We start from the raw sequence: 16,393 nt of genomic DNA, 5'->3' as shown, positions 1-16,393 counted from the left end.
TCATTAGCGTAAGTGCAAGCCTCCTCTTTCTGTTAACCTCCAAATAAGATCTAAACAGTTTCATAACAGTAATTCCTAAACTGTGTGTCAAGCTTTCTACTTTTTAATAGTAATAGTGAATTTTTCTAACACTTGTCAATTAACTTTGCAATAAAGATGACTTAATTTAAAATAAATAAATAAATTTTTAAATCTTGGCTGACATTAAGGGAGAGATCAACAGCATTACAGTCATAGCAGGGGATTTAACACCCCACTGACATCCATGGACAGATCTTCCAGACAAAAAACCAACAAGGAGACAGTGGCCTTAAATTATGCACTGAATTGGATGGATTTAATTGATATTTACAGAGAATTTCATCCCAAAGCAGCAGAATATACATTCTTTTCAAGTGCACATGAAACATTCTCTAAGATAGACCACATACTAGGACGTGAGATATGTCTTAACAAATTGAAGAAGATTGAAGTCAGATCAAGTATCTTCTCTGACTGCAATGGTATCAAACTAGAAATCAATTGTAATAAAAAGCTCCAAAACTCTCAAACACACTGAGGTTAAATAACATATTATTAAACAATTAATGGGTTAACAATGAGATCGAGGAAGAAATAAAAAGTTGCATAGAAACAAACAAAAATGCGCACACATCACCCCAAACTCTACGGGACACAATGAAAGCAGTCTCAAGAAAGAAATTCATAGCATCACAGGCCTACCTCAAGAATCAAGAAAAATCTCAGTTAAACAATCTTACCCTAAACCTAAAAGAACTAGAAAAGCACAATAAACAAATCAAGGAGTAAGTAGAAGGAAAGAAATAATAAAGATTAGAGTGGAAATAAATGACATAGAGACTAAAAAAAACAGATACAAAAGATCAATGAAACCAAGAGCTGGTTCTTTGAAAAGAAAAACAAGACTGGCACACCTTTAATCAGACGACCAAAGAGAGACGACCAAAATAAATAAAATCAAAAATGAAAGAAGAGAAGTTACAAATGGCGCCAGAGAAATACAAAGAATTGTAAGATAATACTATGAACAACTACACGAGGTCTGTCTGGAAAAAGTCCAGCCATTGTTGATATATAGAGAATGGTTTGCACAACATCAATGTAACCTGGCAGCAAAGGAGAGTGGGCTGGAATGTACATGTGTGAACAGTGCCGAATTCACTGTAGTAGTCACTGGGGGCAGTAGATGCCATTGAGTGAGCATGTGTACTGTGTGGCTGTGACATTCAAAATGACTGAGCAAGTAGAGCAATGAATCTGCATCAAATTTGCATTAAGCTTGAACATTCCTCTGCAAATACTATTTGGATGTTTCAGAAGGCCACAGCTATGGGCAGCTGGTGGTTGGCAACTTCATCATGAGAACATGCCTACTCATGCATCACATCTCCTGCAGAGTTTTTGGTGAAAAATCAAATCACCCAGGCGACTCAGCCCCCCTACGGCCCAGATTTGGCAACCTGCAAATTCTGGCTTTTCTCAAAAGTAAAATCACCTTTGAAAGGGAAAGAGATTTCAGACTGTGGATGAGATTCAGGAAAATACAACAGGGCAGCTGATAGGGATTGGGAGAACTGTGTGAGGTCCCAAGATGCCTACTTTGAAGGGGACTGAGGTGCCATTGTCCTGTGTACAATGTTTTTTATCTTATATCTTTTTCAATAAATATCTCTATTTTTCATATTACATGGCTGGATACCTTATGGACAGACCTCATATACCAACAAATTGGATGACCTCAGCAAAATGGATAAATTCCTACAAATATACAGTCTTCCACAACTGAATCAGAAAGAATCAGAAAATCTGAGTAGAACAATTACAACTAGTGAAATCGAAGCAGTGAAAAAAAAAAAACAAAAAAACCTCCCAGCAAACAAAAGTCCTGGACTGGATGGCTTCACAGGCAAATTATACTAAATATTCAAAGAAGAACTAATGCCTATCCCTCTCAAACTATTCCCAAAAATTTCAAGAGGGGGATAGGCTCCCAAGCTCATTTTACTAGGTCAGCATTATTCTAATTCCAAAACCGCATAAAGACACTACAAAGAAAGAAAATTATAGGCCAATATCTCTGATGAACATAGATGCTAAAATCCTCATCAAAATATTAGCAAAAAACCAGATCCAGCAATACATAGAAAAGATCATACACCAAAATCAAGTGGGATTTATTCCTGGGATGCAACATTGGTACAATATTATCAAGTCAATGAATATGATACACCACATAAACCAAATGAAGGATAAAAATCACATGATCATATCAATAGATGCAGAAAAACATTTGATAAGATCCAGCACCCATTTATGATAAAAAACACTCATGAAAGTAGAAATACAGGGAAAATCCCTCAACATAATAAAGGCCATGTATGAAAAACTCACAGCCAACATCATACTCAACGGGCAAAAACTAAAAACATTTCCATTAAGATCAGGAAGTAGACAAGGATGCTCTCTTTCACCACTCTTATTCAACATGGTACTGGAAGTCCTAGCCACAGCAATCACACAAGAAAAAGACATAAAAAGCATCGAAATGGGAAAGGAAGAAATAATTGTCATTCTTACATGACATGATACTGTATATAGAAAACCCTAAAGACTCCACCAGAAAACTACTAGAACTGATAAATGAATTTGGTAAAGTAGACCAAAACAAAATTAATATTCAGAAATTGGTGGCATTTTATACACTCATAATGAACTATCAGAAAGAGAAATTAAGAAAACAATCCCATTTACTATTACAACAGCAACAACAAAATAAGATACCTAGGAATAATTTTAACCAAGCAGGTAAGAGACCTGTAAGTGGAAAATTACAGGATAATGAAGAAAGAATTTGAGGAAGATACAAATAAGTTCAAGCATACACTGCGTTAATTGATAGCAAGAATTAACATCATTAAAATGCCCATACTACCAAAAGCAATCTACAGATTCACTGCAACTAGTATCAAGATACCAATGATGTATTTCACAGAACTAGAACAAATATTCCAAAAATTTATAGGGAACTAAAAAGACCCCGAATAGCCTCAGTAATCTTGAGAAACTAGCACAAAGTTGGAGGTATCACATTACCTGATATCAAACTATTCTAGAAGGCCATTGTAATCAAAACACTGTGGTACTGGCATAAGAATAGGCGTATAGATCAATGGAATAGAACAGAGAGCCCAGAAATAAACCCACACCTTTATGGTCAATTAATACATGACAGGGGAGGCGAGAACATTCAATGGGATAAAGACAGTCTCTTCAATAAATGGTGCTGGGAAAACTGGACAGATACATGCAAAAAAATGAAACTAAACCACCTTCTTGCACCATACACAAGAATAAAGTCAAAATAGATAAAAGACCACAAAAGCATAAAAATCTAGAAGAGAACATAAGCAGTAAAATCTCAGATTTCTCTGGTAGCAGTATTTTTTTTTTTGGCTGTATCACCTTGGGCAAGGGAAACAAAGGCAAAAATAAACAAATGGAAGTCCATCTGGTCAGCTTTACTTCCTAAGCTCACTTGTTCATTCTTCATCTCTTTTATTGAGTTCTTCACTGCCAGAATTTCTGTTGGGTTCATTTTTAAGGTTTGAGTCTCTTTGGGAATGTACTCCTGTTCATTGATTTTTACTTCTGAGTTCATTAAACTGCCTATTTGTGTTTTCTTGTATCTTGTTGAGTTTTTTCAGACCTGCAATCTTGAATTCTCTGTCATTTAAATCACATATTTTCATGTCTTTAAGTTTATTTTCTGGAGATTTTTAATTTTCTTTCTGAACTGCCTCGTTACCTTGCTTTTTCATGGAATTTGATGGATTATTTCTCTGCCTAAGCATCTATGAAAATGAAATCTGCTTTTTTTTTTTTTTTTTTAATTCAAAGAGTGGCATTTCTCTCCTTACTAGGTTGATAAGAAGTCTTTCTTTTCACTTCCAGTAGGTGGCTCTAAAGTGCAAGTTTCCTACTTTCTCTTGCACTGGATCTCTAAAGGGTGGTGGAAAATGCCTTGTATTCCCTGGGGATGTGGGTATCTCCTCTGTGACCAGGTCACCTCAGTCCCAGGGCAGCACTCCTGTGGGGGGGATGTAGTGGGCGATGGGGCTGTGAACCTGTGAGACCCTGATGCAGACACTGCCAGCAATGCAGCCGAATTGGGTGGGGGTGGGATGAGCTGGGAGAGGCCAGCTGGTTCCTTTGTGGCTTTGTTCTCCCAGCAGTGGTAAAAGCCAGACCTCAGCAACCTCACCTCTGTATCTTCACCCCTGCCACTGGCATTAGCCACAATGTGCCCCCTCTGCAACTTAGGGAAAAATACTTCTGCCTCTCTGGTTCTCAGGCTGCAGTTAATGTACTCTGTAGCCTGCAACTGACTGCTACCCCTCTAGGGCCTGCTGCTAGCTCTGGGAGGGGGATGAGAGGGGAGTTCTAGGAAGGTGAGGGAAGAGGGACAGGCTCTATGCGTTTGTTTTAGTGCCTGGCAATGGCAGTCTCCAGACAACCTTGACCACACCTCTGTGCTCTGTTTCTGCCCAGGTCACTGGGTTCATTCACAGCGCCTACTGACCGCTCCTGCAGGAACGCTCACCTATTTCTCTGCAGCTCTGGGCTGAAGTGAGTTTCAGGGGCAACGTGACTCCTCCCCTCTCCCAAGACCCAGAGAGGGCTCCAAGCTACATCAGTAGCACCCATCTTAGCTCTTCCTCCCTTCCCTCCACTCCTGCTCACTCGGACTCACCCATCACCCACTGTCAGATGTTTTAATGCACAGATCTCTCAGATGTGTTTGTGTGTAGAACAGGGAATCCTTTGTTCAATTATAGCTGTGAAACTTGTTAAACTATAAGGGGCACCTCTCACACCGCCATTCTTGTGACGACTCTGAGTTTGCTTTATAGGAATACTTTTTTAGCATATTAAGTCTTGAAGGTTCAATTTACTTATTTTCTGGGAATTTTAGGAATATTCTGTTTAGCTAAGCACTTATTTAGTTATCTAATTAATTTTTAATTTATTAACTTTAGGGAAAGAAGAAGAAGAAGAAGAGAGAGAGAAACATTGATTTCTTGTTCCGCTTATCTACTCATTCATTGGTTGATTCTTGTATGTGCCCTACCGGGATTGAACCCACAACCATGGCATATTGGGATGACACCCTAACCAACTGAGCTACACAGTCAGGGCCATTTATTTCTTTAAATCAATGAGAACTGAGCTCCTTTAATTTAAGAAAATATTAGGGAAATACTACACACAAAGGCCTTTCTGAATTCTAGACATCATCATCATCATCATCATTATTCAGGCTATTGCCATAGGGAGAATGTTCGTTAATTAGGAGCATCTCAAAAAAAGGAAAGGATCCAGGAGTTTTATAAAGGCAGGTAAACAAAGAAGTCATCCATGATTCTTATGGGAGTTATTAGGAAGCATGAAGATGGTTCTTCCCTTGGAATATACGAGGGCAATGTGGTCCTTTGCAGTTAACTACTCTCAGAGCACTAAGGGGGGAGGGGCTTCTTAACCATTGCTGATTTCTAGATTTCTAGAAGTCTTATAAAAGTTTAATACTGTAATGAGATCACTCTGCTTTGTCAATTTTGTCTACAGAGTTTCTCTGTGTTCTTCTTTACATGCCATATCACTTGTGCTTGCCTTTTGTGGGATTTTTTTTTGTTTTATTTTGTTTTGTTTTTCTATGCTTATGACTTATCTCCATAATTTAATTATAGGTTCTGTGAGGGAAGGAAGTATGTCTTGTAATGATATCTATTTCTCCTCCTCCTCATCTCCCTCCTCTTTTTGACTAACACTTAATATTCCATTCCACCTACACAAAAGTTATTGATGTTCAGTAGGAAGATAAATTATTTCTTTTTTGATGTGCTAAGACAGTAGACTTATAAAATGTGAGCTTTTCAGAATTGGAACATAGAATCCAAGAACTTTCAAAATCACATATTTAACTGTTATTTACCAAAAATTCATGGATGAACAAATATTTTTCTCTAACTGGTTTCTTCCTGGTTGTACACCTAAGGCCAAGCTATTCTTTTGGTAGATGATCACTGATAGTATCACCTACTATCTGGTGATACTATTTGGTAGTTCACCTTTATGTGTAAAATCAATGTCTAGTGATATTTTTTACTAACTTCCTGCTCACCAATATACCTGTCTCTTTGATTCAGCCTGTGTGAAGCAGGGCATTATTCAGAATACGAAACATTATACTAGAAGAGATTTCATAACGTTTTGCATTGTGTAGGTAGGCACTAGAAAAGGCTAACAATCTCATAGTACTAAAGATGTCTTTTTAAATGATGCTCATGCCTAGAATTCTGTTTCAAGTAAAATAGGGAGAAATTGGGAGTGGCGAATGGGCTGGATATTTGAAGTCAATGGAAGCAAAAGAAACTGAGGCATTTGTGATGAGGCCCTGAAAATAAATTGTAATATACTTTTGATGATAAAAATGATCTGTATATACTCAACAGGATTAATGGAAGCATGCTAAATGAGTAGGTTAATAATGTTCACAAGAAGTTAAAGTAAGACAGTATCACCAATAGCAAAAAAGTGAAAGGGCACCATTATTGTCAATGAAGACAATTTTAGTGAAGGAAACAAAATAACTTTAGAAGAGGCTACTTCAGTCTCCATTGTAATAATTACATTTACAGAAAGGTAGCCACATTATGCTGCCCAGGAGGCTATACATTTGTACATTCTACACTTAGCTTTTATGAGCAAGAAGTGCCAAGACCTACTAAAAAAACCAAACAAACCAAAAAACAACTTTAGGTTATGTCATAGCACCAGTACAGAGAATGCAATCTCCAACATCTTCTACATCTGGCTGAGCAAGATTGTCTTTAAGACCCCCTCTAGATTCTAGCTTTCTTAAAGCCCTATAAGTGATAATCAGTGTTCATTATGATGACTCCAGGGTACTACAAGTTTTTAATGATTCCTGAATAATTGGAGAAAGTTGTTTATTTGAATATAATTATAATATTCTATTTGAAAATTATAATATTCTAACTATTTGATTCTGAATGGAAAATGTTGCCAATTGACCTGAATATTTAGTTTACCAAAACACTTTATTCCCTGATCATTCTGAGGCATTTACTATACAGTCTTTGTAGGTAGATTTTTGTTTTTCTAAAAAGAAGGGGGAATTGTAAGGGAATAGATCTCAAGGGCTAGATCCTTGGCTGTAAAGACTCCCTTGGATTGCTTTTGGCTGTTGGCTGTAGCAACTTATTTTCTTGCAGAGATGAAGCATCTGGTTTTTGTTATCTCAATGATGTTGTCCTGGGAATATTACGATTGCGACGGAAATTTGACCGTATTCTCTATGTGGATTTGGATCTGCACCATGGAGATGGTAAGCCCTTCACTTTCAAGGGTGCTTCGCTGCTAGGACAACAAGTTTTTATCAGTGCAGTTGCTTCTAGGCAGCTGGTAAAAGGAGAAATACCTGTTGCAATTGAAATTTTCCCAATTGAGAATCCTGAAATAGGTAAGAGTACAGATTCTTCTAACTAATGCAATTCCTCCTTTGCTGATGAAGCTGCTGCTTTTAAAATACCAGGTTCCTGTAATTTCTCCTCTTCTCTCCTCCAGTAGCAAAGCTTTCCAGAGAGAATGTTATGAAGTGGAAATCTTACATAGTGTTTACTCCAATGCTCAGTAACGTCCCTCAGGCCACTTCCCTATGTTTTCAGTGAAATCTGCAGTTTGAGCTGACAGTCTTGATGCTTCTGACAAGATCAGAATGGGTGCATGATGAAACATCTCAAATTTTTCACCAATGGGGATACCAACTCACATAGCAATCAAAATCTCTGCCACTGCCTTTGTATTGCTAAAACATTTAGTCCTGCACAAACAGACCCAGGGCATCTTCTCTAACTTTTAGTAGCAGCAGAATCTTTAACAATTTGCCTGAACTCCATTAATTTCCTCTTAGAACATTTCACTGGAAGGACGTACCCAGCCCTCCTATGTACTTGCCATCTACAACAGTAAAAAAAAAAATTTGTGGGAGAAACCTCCCCAGGGAGTTCACCCGGATGGGTGCTACCATGCAATGATGACAGAATATTAAAGGTAACAGAGAAAGAGGGGAGGGTTAAAACAACCAACATACTACTTTGAGAACAATGTCCACTGAATATCTAAATACTCAGCCAATGAAAAACACTGCCCTGCTCAAAAACCTTCAGAGGCTCCTTGTCCTCTATAACAAGGATAACGTTTGGCCCATGGCTTGTTTTTGTATGACCAATGAGCTAAGAATGATTTTTTACATTCTTACAAGGTTGTAAAGGGAAAAAATGCAACAGAGGACATGTAGTTTGGAAAGCCTAAAATATTGTGTTGGCCAAAAAGTTTGTTTGGTTTTTTCTGTAAGATGGCTCAGTGGCACTTAGTTATCTTCAACTTCTCTTGAAACAATTTTGTTAGATTGTATTGTGACAGCTGTCATATCAGTGTGCATTAAAAAAAACTTACAAAATTGGTGAATTTGTGTGTAGCCATTGTAATATTGAAGAAGGAAGAAAATACACAACATTTTCGACATATTGTGCTTCATTATTTCAAGAAAGGTAAAAATGCAACTGAAACACAAAAAAGATTTGTGTAGTGTATGGAGAAGGTGCTGTGACTGATCAAACGTGTCAAAAGTGGTTTACAAAGTTGTGTGCTGGAGATTTTCTCGCTGGACGATGCTCCCCAGTCGGGTAGATCAGTTGAAGTTGCTAGCGAACAAATTGAAACATTCATTGAGACCAATCAACATTATACCACATAGGAGATAGCCAATATACTCAAAATATCCAAATCAATGAAGTTATTGGTGAAAATGAAAAAAGGTATCTTTTATTTTACAGAAAAAACTAAACGGACTTTTTGGCCAACCCAATATTAACTATGTAGCCACTTGGTTTGCTAGCCCTTGGCTTATAGCAATGGTTCTCAAACTCAAATGTATATCATGATGACCTGGAGAAGCTGGTGTTAAAATGCAGATTCCTGGGCCACACTCACCAGATATTCAGATTTAGTGGGTCTGGTATGGAACCTGGGAATCCACATTTTAACAACACCCCAGTTGCTCCATAGGGCACACTTTGAAAAACAGTGGTCTTCATGGTCAAGTCCATATTCTTCACCCTGTTTTTGGAGGCCTACCTCAAAGAGGCTTCACCTCCTCTCTCCAGCCTTCTCTCTCACAGTTTGCTGTCCAGGCTACTCAATGATCACTGAACATGTCTCACTGTGCCCACCTCCCTGATTTGGCATCACTTTTTCCTAACTTAGTTTTGTTTTCTCTTCCCCTTTTGCATCTCCAACTTCTACCCAGAAGCTCAAGTTCCAACAGTGGCAGATCTGCCCTGCCCACTGTAGCCCAAGTGTTCTCTCCCCTGCTGAACTGCCTCATTTATATTGCTGATTTAATATTTAATTAGATAGTCTTATATTGTTAATTCTGTAATTCATCTATGTCTTCTCCTCTCATAGAAACTTTCATTTCCTCCGAAACAGATCAAGTTGTTTACTTTTTTCTGTTGTGAACAATGACTTGAACAAACAGAACTAATGCAAACATTGTAGTAGAGGTTCAGTGAAATATTTGTTGAATGAATGAATGATTATGAAATTCAAACTATTAGCATCAGAGTTTAAGAATAGCCATCAACTCTATTGAACCACATAAGAATGAAACAAGACTGTCACCTGAAACCGTTTTTTCCATTTGCAATGTTATTTCTACACCATTTAGGGTTTCCTGTTTTAGCCCACTTTTATGGTGTGTTTCATTTCAGTTTATTTCCCCTCTTCAGCACCTCCCTTCCAGTGACCCCTGCCCCACCTCCAAATTCTTACACATTCGGTTTATTTTAAATCCTCCCATGATTCCATAACTAGCATTCTGTGATGGCTTCACTAGCACTGCTACCTGTCCTCACCTTCTTTTGTCTACTACCTACCACTCTTATTCACTCCAAGCCCCATACGCTCCACTTATCTGTCAATGAAAAGTAGAATTTTCCAAAATGCCTAATGGCATTTCCTGTGAAAAGAGATACAAATGACTACTGAACATATAAAAGAATGCCCAAGGCCCTAATACTAAAAGAAATGCAAATTAGAACAAGACCATTCTTTCTGTGGAAGATTAAAAAGAATAATAACACCCAGTGCTAGTCAGGGTGTGAAAAATGGGAACTCTCTGACCCCACTGGTAGAAGTGTAAATTGGTACCACCTTTCTGGATGGATAAATAATCAGGATTTTCTGGAAGTATAAATAATTATACTTCAGTTGCTAAGTTAAAATGCTATTTTAATTTATTTTGTTTTGTTTTATTTTGTTTACTTAATGCTTTGTGCCTGGAGCCTTTTAACTGATTCTAACTGCCTCCCTAGGGCAGAACATAAGGCTTGGGAAATTCAAACACACTTGTGATATACAAATAGTGTTAATATTTTTTTAAGGTCGCTGTCGGCCTCTAATGAAGACTGAATGCGTTAAGTAAACACAGAGACAATTTCTTGATTTAAAGTATAAAAGAGTATAGTACATGAATTTGCTAATAATAGTCCTTCCATTTTACAGAGGGATTATCTGACAATATGGGATTCAGGGAAGAAAGGTGTGGAGGTGGGCAGTGTGTTTATCTGAATAAGTAGTGGAGACTTACATCTTCTATCTCCCAGGCTTCTCTTCATTTTGTGACTTTGTTTAAATGGAAAGGAGATTCCTTTCTAGAAAAGTTCTCCCCTGCCCCAATCTATTTCCAAACTGCTATGAAGGAACAAGGCCAGGGCTACTTTCAGCCTTCTGTGTTTTAGCCAGAAAGATGTCCTGTAAACTACTTAGTACACACTTTGGGAGAACTGCATTTATAACCAAATCTGTGTCATAGCGAGAGGCAATTTACAATTGGGTGTTCACTATATAATGCCTTGTGTTGATATTGATCAGGTTTTTTAGAGGGTTGCCACATTGTACTTATTATGTACTAAATCCTAATTTAACTCAAACCACAGAAACAAAACAAAACATACAACTTCCAAGATAGTGCCAGTTTCCCTATTCAGCTCTGTTGATAATGCCTCAGTTCTGAGGTCAAGCCCTTCCCCACCTTTTTGAACAGGTTTTCTAAGACAGCCTGGACATCCCACTGCTTGGAAAGGGGAAGTCCAGTTTTAACTTGCCGTGAGTTTGAAATGGAACCTCATCCTGTAATGACAGAGATCAAAGACCAGAGGGTTTTGTTACTTCATTCCTCACCTTGTCAGCTTCATTATTGCTACCTTCTTGTCTCCCTTCCTTTCCACAACTGCTTTCTGAAGTTTCAGTTGTTGAAAACAGGAGTTGCATATATGAAATGATTCTTCTGTTTCTCTCTCTGGTAGGTGTAGAAGATGCCTTCAGTTTCACCTCCACAGTCATGACGGTGTCCCTGCACAAATTCTCCCCGGGGTTTTTCCCAGGCAAGTGATCTGTGTGCTCAGTATTACATTTGAGGAATAAATACTGCAGTTGGTCTATACATTTCTTATACCTTATATTTGGGTAGTTCCATGCTATTAATGCCTTATTGGTGCTATTTATGCAAAAATTTTAACACAGGTTGTTTCAGGTGACAATAAGAGGAATGTGATGCTGCTTCTTATGCCAGATGACTTTTATGGACCTGTGACTAGTCCAGATGACTTTAATAGATAGCTCACTTATACTTACTGTACGCTTACATCAGATACCCTGTGTAACTCCCTAAACCCCAACAACTGCAATGATATACTCATATTATATCAACTTCAGTTACTATATATGAAAAGTCAAAACAGGAATTAATCTCTTTTTTTTCCAGACAGATGGAATCTAAGGTTTTTCCATTTTCTTATCATTTTTCTGCTTTCTCAGCATAGCTTCCAACAGTCACTTCCCCATATTATTTTCTTCATCTCGTTCCCTTAGAAACCATCACAGGATGGTGCTCTTAATTGGCCCTTGGCCTTCTGAATTCCTATCAGAGACTCCTTCAAGTTTTCTAATTCTCATGTTCTTAAAACTGATCATGGTGCCCCTCTCTTCTACAGGAACAGGTGATGTGTCTGATGTTGGCCTAGGGAAGGGACGGTACTACAGTGTGAATGTGCCCATTCAAGATGGCATACAGGATGAGAAGTACTACCACATCTATGAAAGGTATGGCAGTGATGCTGAGTCAGTAACAGGTAGATTACATTTCTGTAAGATGAAATGGCCCCAATCTCACAGAAATCTTGTTTTTAAAGAACAGTTTGTGTGTGTGTGTGGGGGGGAAGGTACTGTCTACTTACATAGCTTTTGTATACTATTCATAAGCAATATTATGCTTATTTGATCAGGTAACCATCCAGTTGGGAGAGCCTTTTTGGTTTTCTGTTATTCAGATCTGCTTCCGTCCACTAGTGTGAATATTAGAGCATTCTTTATTATGAGTTCTTGAGTTCTGTCTGTTGTGTTACAATTGGGGTCAGACATCTGTTCTTTTTACACGATGGTTATTGTATTAAATTACAGACACTTGTAAGCAAACAGTTTGTTGCCAATGTGTAGACCTTTGGGGCTGAAAAGCCCTACAGAATTGGGGGGGGTACTATACTCATATTGATAGATACTGAGATTGTTCAGCCATAAATTCACTGCTGGCATTGGCAGTAGAGCAAGTGAGTCTGACTAGAACTCAGCAAGTGAACGTTACTGAAGGTAAGTGATGCAACTGAGGAGCTTTTGACCCTTCCCTCACTCAGCTCAGACTTCTCCCAACCTCTGACAGAAACAAGGACTTCCAAAAGGAGCCTGCACTGGTCGTCATCACTGGCAGTTGTATAAACAAAGGAGAAGTATTAAAAAAAATTTAACTTTGTTTTGCCCTGGCTAGTGTGTCTCAGTGGGTTGGGCATGATCCTGCAAAGTGAAAGGTGGCAGATCAATTCCCAGTCAGGGCACATGCCTGGGTTGCGGGCCAGGTCCCCAGTAGGGGGCGCACAAGAGGCAACCAGTTGACGTTTCCCTCTGTTTCTCCTTCCCTTCCCCCTCTCTAAAAAGAAACAAAAATCTCTTTTAAAACCTTTATGTTTCAAAGGTGCCTCTTAGCTATAGGCTCTTCATAATTTTGATCAGGTCACTGGCTTCCTCTGTATTGTACACTGAAAAGGCCTTTTTGTTTTTGGAGCCTGCCATTGATGGTTTTAATTGCCCTTCCTTCATGTTTGCCTTAGGCTCTGTTCTATCCTTGAGATGTGCAAATCAGAGCCGCTTATTTAACTTTACCGATAAAGATGTCCTGTGGTTCTGTGTAAAAGAATTACTTTGTTTTCCTCTTAACCCCCTTCTTGACAGTGCCCAACATTTTGCTACCTTTTTTTTTTTTTCCATAACAGGAAACTAGGTTGTTCTCTTCAGTGCTCTGTACATAAGGTTTCCTAGAGTTCTTTTCTGGACCTTAATTGAAAGGTCAGCACCCATCATCCTGCAAGTGTAGTTTATACTATCTGCACCCTCCAAATGAATTACCTTACAGGTGCCCCTACTGAAGCTCATCTGCCAATTATAAAAGTGCCTGAGACCTTCCTTTAGCCCCCATCACTTTGGCACTTCACTGCCTGGAAACGGCTGAAAATCATCTGCAGACTTGAGGTTTTCCCAGTGCCTACCAAGGAAGTCTACGATTTACCCTTTTGCAGTCACAAAAATGTCTGTTTCTCCCCTACATTTTCTCTTTTTCTCTCTCTAAACTAGTTCCCACTATATAAAAAAAATATTTTAAATTCCCTGAGAGGTCATGTTTAAAAATAGCATTGGTATCAAAATTAATTAGAAGCATTGTAAAAGTGAGTCTAGCCCCAAGGAAAAGATCCATGGGAGATCACACATGATCTCTCCTTCCAGAAACCCCGTTACTGCCCCCACCCCAGTCTACAGGAGGCCAGCATTTATTAAAGAATCTTCCAGCTTGCCTACTAAAGTACCAGACACTCATCAGTTTATAGTTCCCAGGGCCCCTTTTGCCTGCGGAGCCACACCAGCAATCTGCACAGTGACCATCCAGGATAACAGGTTCCAGGTTTTCATTAGAGGTACAATAATTTTTCCCTTTGATTTCTTTCAGAAGTCAAGTCTGGTCAGGGTGTTATGTGAAGGCACCTCTGATTCCAAGGGTGCCAGGGAGGTTTCCTGACCCAAACATCTCTCCCATCTGTTGGTCTAATGTCTGAAATTCCTTTAACAGGAAACATACTTTTACTCTACAGTTAGAAATAGGCCTTAAAATGGAATTTTGGCACAACTTCTCCTCCTCACCCGCTCTCTACCATTAGATGTATGGTTCTCACAGTGCTTTTCTTGACAGTAGATTTTGAAAGGGTTAGAGCTGGAGTACCCTGGGCATTCAGAGGAGCAGGAATTGGGTGACAGAGCAGAAGAGGGAAAGGGAAAAAAACCCGAATAATCTTTGCAAACTAAATAGTTTTGCAGAGGGTGAACCCTCCTAACTATATCACTTAGTTTCAGTCATTACACTTGTAACTACTTCTAGTTTGTTGTTTGGAACCAGAGTCTCTTGCACATTTGCCATTATGACCTCTGACCCATCTGCCTACTCAGATACAGGAGACATAGGAATGGCTTACTCATGTAAAAATATGTCATTTGCTGTATCTGCCATCTTCTTTTCATCCCTTTTGTTCCATGAGTCCACTGGATTTTTAGATCACTCCTTTCCTGAGATAAGCAAAGGGCCTCTTTGTTACCCGTTCACTTACAAGATGCTCTGGTTTTTGTTTGGCACTCAATTTCAACTTTACTTCTTGTAACTGCCTCTCCCCTTTGGGATTCATGAACCCTTTTTCTCTCCCTTCTTCCCTCTCTCCCTCCCTTCCTTCCTTCTTTCCCTCGAAGTTTTTCCTCTGCTATAGCCTTTTTTTTGACTTCGCAAGCTAGTCAGGCAGGAACTTAATGGTTTCATCTTAAAGTTGAACATACTGGGTTGGCCAAAAAGTTCATGAATTTTTTTTTCCATACGATGTCTCTAGTAGCACCTGTCTTTAACTTCATTCAAAACACTTTTTTTTAGATTGTATTGTGACAGATGTCGTATCAGTGTGCATTTTTAAAAAACCTCAAAATTGGTGAGTTTTTAGAAGCCATTTTAATATTGAAAATGGAAGAACGTACACAACATTCTCAGCATATTGTGCTTTATTACTTCAAGAAAGGTAAAAGCACAACTGAAATGCAAGAAGAGATGTGTGCAGTGTACGGAGAAGGTGCTGTGACTGATCAAATGTGTCAAAGTGGTTTGTGAAGTTTCTTGTACTATTGACATTTTGGCCAAATACTTTGCCGTGGGGCCGCTTATGCATTGGAAGATGTTTAGCAGCCCCCCTGGCCTCTACCCACGAGAAGCCAATAGGGAGAAATAGCTGACATACTCAAAATATCAAAATCAATAAAGTTATTGGTGAAAATGAAAAATGTGCTTTTTACTATTTTATGAAAAAAACTAAACGGACTTTTGGCCAACACAGTACCTTCTTTATTTTAAAAATAGCTTCAGATTTCTTTTTTAATAGGTCAGATATGAAATCTTCCCATGAATGTTTTGAACAACAAAAGACCTTGGGTTCCATTTTATGTAAAAGACAATTTCACAGTCAGAGCTCCCTATGTTGTTCCATACTGATTTAGAAAGGTAAGGGTCACTGATTCCCCAAAGCTTCCCATAGTTTCCATGTGAGCTACTAGACTTGGTATTACAAGTAGAACCCTGTTTTAACTAGCATAAAGGAACATCAACATTGTTCTTCAAAGCACATCTCCTCCTTCAAATAGAAGCTATGGTCCCAGTACAGAGATGATAGAGGTATATTATATTCTTGGTTTACACAGAAGCCCACGCCCCACCTCAGCCTCATACACATATACACACAAAGTTTGATGGCAGAGGAAGGCTATTTTAGTAAAGGGAGTGTTAGCTATTTCCCAATCTGTGTTATCTGAAAGAGGAAATGCTACTTTACCTATGTTTAACCTGTTTGTTCTCTAATTGTGTTTAAATGCAGCACGAGATAGTCTTAAAGGTTAAGCTATCACCTAAAAGTGGCTGTGTTGATGCCTTTGGCTGTGTTTGTAATTAAGGACTGTGGGAGAGGACAATGACAAGTATTGTGTTCACCAGCAAGTCTATTTAGCTTTTTCTGTAAAATAAAAGGTACCTTTTAAATTTTCACCAACAACTTCATTGACTTGGATATTTTGAGTATGTGGGCTATCTCCTGCTTTGTGTCATGAT

The 16,393-nt window shown here is 38.6% G+C and overlaps 1 protein-coding gene across 4 annotated transcripts in view; it reads left to right on the top strand.

Moving 5' to 3' along the window:
• Window positions 1-16,393, top strand: part of HDAC8 (histone deacetylase 8) — a 236,960-nt gene that overhangs the window by 68,153 nt on the left and 152,414 nt on the right. For all 4 annotated transcript variants that reach the window (XM_024555293.4, XM_045191243.3, XM_045191240.3 and 1 more), the window contains exons 5-7: window positions 7,314-7,426; window positions 11,469-11,546; window positions 12,156-12,264. In XM_024555293.4, the coding sequence (XP_024411061.1) occupies window positions 7,314-7,426; window positions 11,469-11,546; window positions 12,156-12,264 (300 nt within the window). The remainder of the gene's footprint in view (window positions 1-7,313; window positions 7,427-11,468; window positions 11,547-12,155; window positions 12,265-16,393) is intronic.

Source organism: Desmodus rotundus, chromosome X, assembly GCF_022682495.2.
Source record: "Desmodus rotundus isolate HL8 chromosome X, HLdesRot8A.1, whole genome shotgun sequence".
NCBI lineage: Eukaryota > Metazoa > Chordata > Mammalia > Chiroptera > Phyllostomidae > Desmodus > Desmodus rotundus.
This window is presented reverse-complemented; position numbering and strand designations above follow the sequence as displayed.